At 32.1% G+C, this 6,842-nt stretch overlaps 1 protein-coding gene across 1 annotated transcript in view; it reads left to right on the forward strand.

The window, feature by feature from the left end:
* The window catches only part of LOC106884106 (cyclic AMP receptor-like protein A), a 267,251-nt gene that overhangs the window by 238,984 nt on the left and 21,425 nt on the right, over positions 1-6,842 (forward strand). Inside the window, exons 10-11 of the mRNA XM_052974900.1 lie at positions 1,307-1,389; positions 6,104-6,180. Of these exons, the coding sequence (XP_052830860.1) occupies positions 1,307-1,389; positions 6,104-6,180 (160 nt within the window). The remainder of the gene's footprint in view (positions 1-1,306; positions 1,390-6,103; positions 6,181-6,842) is intronic.

The raw sequence follows: 6,842 nt of genomic DNA on the forward strand, positions 1-6,842 counted from the left end.
ATATATATATATATATATATAGTCTCTAAGCCAAAAGTACACAGTTTATGCAACCTCTTGTACTTGCTGTGGTCTTCAAAGCCTTGTAACCTCAATTGAACACTACATTATTCCCATTATATACTGTATTATACCAAATGTATTGTCAGCTTTGTCTTTTATGCTTATGATGTCAATTAAATAAAATACCAGTTCAGAATGGTGGATTGGTAGAACTGTTAGAATGTTGGCTGAGATATCTTGTGCTATCTGTTTCAGCTTTTTGTATTCTAAGTTCAGATCATACCTATGTTGAGAGCAAGGGCTAAATCACCTGCCCAGAGGTGCACCCTGTTCAATCTACATTTGGTAGGTCCTACAACCAGCATTGATAAATCTGTAATGCCATGTTGATGCTTCATTTAGCAGTGAATTGACAAGAGCTTGAAAGACTACTAGATGCATAATCCACATTACATTATGTAATTATGATATTATACAGACTGTAATACTGGTTGGACATTCATTGTTGCCATTATGTATCCAGTTTACCAGCTTCTTTTATTGTCCTTTTCTATCATTTTTATACTACTATATTCTCACCAGTTGCTGATATATGCTACTATATACTTAGTTGTATCCACCATTCATAGTTATGATCACCATTCATAACTGTAATCGACCATTGATAAAAATAACCAATGTACTGATATTGCACCATGAATAATTTGTATTGTTGTTAGAAAGACTTAATTTGTTTTTAATAAATACAAATATTCTACAACATACTACATTTATAAATTGTGCAGAAAATAAGGCATAGATAAAATTATCACACTAATAATAGTTGTTTATTGTTTTGACTGCTGGAGATAAAACAAATAAAAAAAAGCAGTAATACTAGTGCACCTTGCATGGAATGTTATGATGAATTATGTTTTAAAGTTAGAAATTTAGAAACAATATTAAAAAAAAACTGTTGCTTAGTTTATTTTCATACTTGTGTGTAACAAAATTATGAACAACATATTTCCCTAACCACTCAAGCATTATATTTTTTAATATCCATGGTGCACATGGGTACACTTTACAGCACACCAATGTGCCATAGTACATGGTTTGAGAACCACTTGCCTACAATATATCCTGTTCTTAAATTATAAATAAGCTTCTAAAACTTTGTTCCTGCATAAAAAGTTTATCTGCAGTTAGGCTATTCCTTTAAAGTATTTTGAACTTTGCTGAAACCCACCATATTAACAGTGCTCAAATATATTCATTGTATTAAATGATTGTGAATAAATCTCTTTTGATTATATTTCTTTAGCAAATGCTGAAAGAAGACATAAAGCCTTTAAGGGGCTATCCCTTTGTTTACTTAGCAGTTTCCATTTTTCCATTGGTGAATAGGTGAGTACATACTTTGCACCAACATTTCCCTAAGCTGTTTTCACAGATTTCATATCACTATAAGAATGGTAGTAAATATAACAAAATCAGTGGAATATTGGATTAAATACATCAAAGTATTGCTTAATTCATATGTGACTGAGTTCAAGCTCCATACGAGTTGACTTTATCTTCCATCCTTCCAGGCTCCATAGAATAAAAAGAGTATCAACTACAGACTGTTACCTTTGAAAAATTGACTTTGCTTTTAGTCAAGAGAAATCCATTTATAATTATTGATTTCTTACATTGTCACAAGAGCATAAATATGTAAGTAGAAGTTGTACTCAGTTGAATTAACTTACAGAAACAGCTTAACTACATGCATGCTTCCTATTCTATTGAAACTGAAAAAGGTGGAAGATAATAAAAAAAGCCAGCCCAAGTAGGATTTGAAGTCAGAATGATGTACACTCTGTCATGGTCATTTCTATCAACTTTCCAAATATTTCTTCTTCATGTGCCAAACCAACATGGACCTCCGTCCTTTCCTCTCCCACACACAATGTAGCACAGTATCTCAGCAGTTTTCTGTGTCCTCTTGGTCAGTCATTGAGTATCTTCTTCTTTGTTTCTTTTTCCTTTAAATTTTCCAGTTGTCACTTAGTGTTCGATTTGTCTTCTCTAAATCCTAAATTGGTTAATCCTTTCATAAATCTTTTTGGATCCAGCCTCCTCAGCCACCTAACTGAACTTGCCCTCATTTTAACTTGCTTCTCCTTCTCTGTTGAGTTTCACATAAATATTTAGCAGCCTAATTATCGAGACCAAAATGGACCAAACTCTTTGCAGAAGATATTAAGACTCAAATTATTACATATTTCTGTAATCTGATAATGCCAGAGTTATGTGGTTATTGTGTAAAATACTGCATCAGAGAAGATTCCTTTGGGAAAGGAAAACTACTAAATTATGCTAAAAATAAGGGGTCTACTAAATGAGATCTCCATTGTGATTATTGATGAACTTTTAAAGGATAACCATCTTATTTAGTTGAATCTTTATCTTTAGCTCCTATCCAATTTAGTAGGTTTCCTTTGTAAGAATTTTACCTTTATACAATGAAGGATCAAAGGAGACTTCTTTATATAATTTGTTTCTATATTGTGTTATATGTCATCTCTACTGTTCTGAACATTCCACTCTGTTTTAATGTACTTAATGAATATAAGAATAAATAAGACTTAAATAACACTTATAAGAATGAAAAATATCATCACCTCAAAAGACATCACACTGCACTTAAAATTGAGGCGAGGGGCAGAAATCTAGACAATGTATGCAGCAATGGAGGAGAAAATAGAAGCCCTTGTGATATGGATTTTTTTGCATATTGGATAGAATGATCTGGAAAGACAGAGTAACAAATGCTGCAGTACTAGAAAAGCTGAAAGTCCAAGGACACCTTTTGTTGAGAATCCAGTTCATGAAGCTGTCATATTTTGATCTACAATGCACTATGATTTATTGGTCTAGACTGTCCTGATAAGAAGTGGGAAATGAAAAGACTAAGAGGCCATCAAAAAGTTTGTGGTCTGATAACCTCTAAGAATAAACTGGAAATAAGAGCCTGGCTGAATGTATGCATGTAGCACAACACAGAGGGAACTAGAGAGTCTTGGCAAGCTGACCTCTGGTCGCTGAGAGGGCACCTGGCTGATGGTAAAATGAATATATTGATTGGGTTGGCAATGTTATGATTTTTTTTCCTTTTGACATTTGATAACTGTTACTTTTAGCTTACTTTTGAAGCAAATTGCACATAATTTTGTTTACACCTGTTAGTTCACTGTCAATTTTAATATGGAGTACAAAATCGAACATTTTCACCATATTTTACTTTTTTCATTTCCATAAAAGCAAGAAAGCTGCTGAGGCTCACAAAGAAATATGTGAAATTTATGGTGTTGATTACTTAACAGAATGCACATATAAGAAATGGTTTAAGCAGCTCCATTCTGGAGATTTTTCATTCAAAGATGACCAACATTCTGGTTGACCTACTGAAGTTGATGATGACTGAATTAATGCCATAATTGAATCTGATTGTCATATAACTGAGTGAGAGATTGCAGAGAGCTTAAATGTATCACAGACAACAATTGAAACTTATTGAAAATGTCTTGGGCTCATTAAGAAGCTCGATGCATGGGTTCCACATAAATTGAAAGAGATTCACTTAACACAACGAATCAATATTTGTTATATGCATCTCAAACACAATGAAATTGACCTTTGTTTGAAACAAATCATCACTGGTGATGAAAAATGGATTGTCTACAATAGCATCAATTGAAAACGATCATGGTCCAAGCGTAATGAACCAGCACAAACCACATCAAAAGCTGAATTGCATTCATAAAAAGTCATGCCACCAATTTGGTGGGATTATAAAGGTGTAGTGTATTTTGAACTGCTTCCAAGGAACCAAACGATTAATTCAGATGTTTACTGTCAACAACTAATGAAACTGGAGGAAGCAATCAAAGAAAAATGGCCAGAATTAGCAAATCGTAAAGAAATCGTGTTCCACCATGACAACACTAGGCCACTCACCTCTTTGCTAACTCATGAAAAATTATTGGAGCTTGGTTGAGAAGTGATGTCACATCCACCATATAGCCCTGACCTTGCACCATCAGATTACCATTTGTTTCAAAGTTTGCAAAATTTTTTGAATTATAAGACTTTCAATAATGCTGATGACCTGAAATTACACTTGCTTCAGTTTTTGGCTGATAAAGACCAGAAGTTCTATGAGCACTGAATTATGAAGTTGCCAGAAAGATGGCAAAAGGTCATTGCACAAAATGAAAAGTTTATAATTGATTAAAGTTCATTCTTTGTATGAAAAAAAATGACTTTTATTGCACACTAAAAAACCAAAATTACTTTCTTGCCGACCCAATATATTACAATTACATGGAAAAATGCGAGCAAGAGAAATAATATTCTTAACATTATAAACCTGGAAAATTACAGGACAAGTTATTACACTTGGAAAAGTTCAGGGCAACTTATTACGTCTGGTGAAGTACAGAACAAGAAAATTTTTACTTAAAATATTGCAGCTAAGGATAAAATTTCAAATAAAATATTTAGATTTAGAAAATATTAGCTTTTATTAAAACTAAAATTTTATTACAAGTTATTACTTCTATTTGTTATTACTTGTTACTTCTAGTAAAAATTAAAAGTAACTCAAAATATTTTTTTGCACTTTAAAAATATTCATATTTTTAATTATTAATTAATAATCAGAAATTTGAAAATAGGTTATAAAAAATAGTAGTATATATAATTAGTTAGTACAATAATTAGAATAATACAAAAATTAGTTATATATTACAGTAAAATTTACCTATAACAACAAATTCACAGTAAAATTTGCTTGAGTTATTACCATGTCTTCACATTTTTAGTCTTGACCCAATGCCTATTTTTTACATAATGAATTTGCCTACCATACATACTATTCTACTTTGCATAAAACTTTAGCTGTATTGAGACTTATGGCTCTCGTTTTTTAAAGTATTCTAGTGTGTCAATATTTTAACAAAATGATGGTACCTTTTTTAATTGTAATGTTACTTTGTAAATTAAAATCAAATAATTTTTAATATTCAAATTTTATCCTTAGCTGCAATATTTTAAGTAAACATTTTCTTGTTCTGTACTTTACCAGATGTAATAAGTTGTCCTGAACTTTTCCAAGTGTAATAACTTGTCCTGTAATTTTCCAAGTTTATAATGTTAAGAATATTATTTCTCTTCCTCACATTTTTCCATGTAGCCCATGTTTTTTTCCAGGCTATGCTATTATGCTAATTATAATGAGTCAGCTGTGTCAATTAGCAGTGTCATTGACAATTTTGTCCTTACCTCAATGACGCCAGTGACATATAAAAGTCCCCTTATAGAACTATATTCATAAAAATGTATAGAACTATATTATCACCCTCAAATTTGAGAAACAAACACTCATAACTTTTTTCTTTTAAAACTTCATTGCATGAGATTGATACCATGAAATTCCTCAAATTGAGCTCTATCATTTAAGCTTAATTAAAATATAGTTGTTTTTTTTAATAAAAGACTTAATTATACTTAAATCCAATTTTTTGCCTTATATTCATGATATTTTACCTCACAACTTTTTTTGATACAAAGTTTTGTTGCATGAGACCAAAACTATAAAATTCTTCATGCTTTCTTCTATCATTGAAGCTAAGATAAATATATTTTTCTTTTAAAATATAAAATCATTTAGACCTAAACTTGATTGGCGGTGTTACTCTCCTATGATGTTGCTACAAATTTTGATGTAAACTTTTTCTACTGGATCAAATCTCAATTTTTTATGCCAAAATGTAGCTAGGGGCCAGTCCTCTTCAAAAATGTTAGCAGTTTTCAATTTGGTTAAGAACTGAATTAGCGACAAGCTCTGAAAGATGCTGCCTGTAAGTAAATTGTGGCCTTCAGAATATTACTCAACTACTACCATAGTTGATTGATATGGTAAAAAAGAAATGACTGCATGAATTTTTCCTATAATAGTGTTTTGACAGTCATGGATGACAGAATCATGAATGAAATTTGACCAGCTACAGCTAACTTCATTTGTAATGCAGCTTTTTTTTTTCTGGTGTTATATAGTTGTTTTTTTTAATTTCAGAATTCAAAATGCCATCAGCAGTGGGAATCCTGTTTTTACATTAGTTCTACTTGCATCAATCTCCAGTCCTTTACATGGTAAGTCTTTGCTCTTTGTATTGTCTAACACCTTGCCTAAAGTATGTCAGGTATTATCTACATCATAGGATCTTGAGATGTGATCTGATGTATATCATAGCATACAATTACAAGTTCCTAAACTACCAATTGTCCAAAAGTATCATATTATCTATAAATACTTCATTTTACTTATGATATGTCTATCAAAATAAAGGTCAGAGGGCCTTTCCAAGCTATAGGCTCATAAGACCAATTACCCAAATTCTGTGGCATATATATTTCCCCCCTGATGAGACACTGGTCCATTCCAAGATTACTCACTTTTACCAGCTGAGTAAACTGGAGCAATGTGAAATGAAGTGTTTTGCTCAAGAACACAATACATCACCCAGTCCAGGAATTGAAACTTCAGTATTACAATCATGAATGCCACTGTGTATCAATAATTCTTTTACTTGTTTCAGTCATTTGACTGTGGCCATGCTGGAGCACCGCCTTTAGTCGAGCAAATCGACCCCAGGACTTATTCTTTGGAGGCCTAGTACTTATTCTATCAGTCTCTTTTGCTGAACCGCTAAGTTATGGGGACGTAAACACACCAGCATCGGTTGTGAAGCGATGTTGGGGGGACAAACACAGACACACAAACATATACACACACATACATATATATATATATA

Source organism: Octopus bimaculoides, chromosome 19 (genome assembly GCF_001194135.2).
Source record: "Octopus bimaculoides isolate UCB-OBI-ISO-001 chromosome 19, ASM119413v2, whole genome shotgun sequence".
In the NCBI taxonomy this organism is placed as follows: Eukaryota; Metazoa; Mollusca; class Cephalopoda; order Octopoda; family Octopodidae; genus Octopus; species Octopus bimaculoides.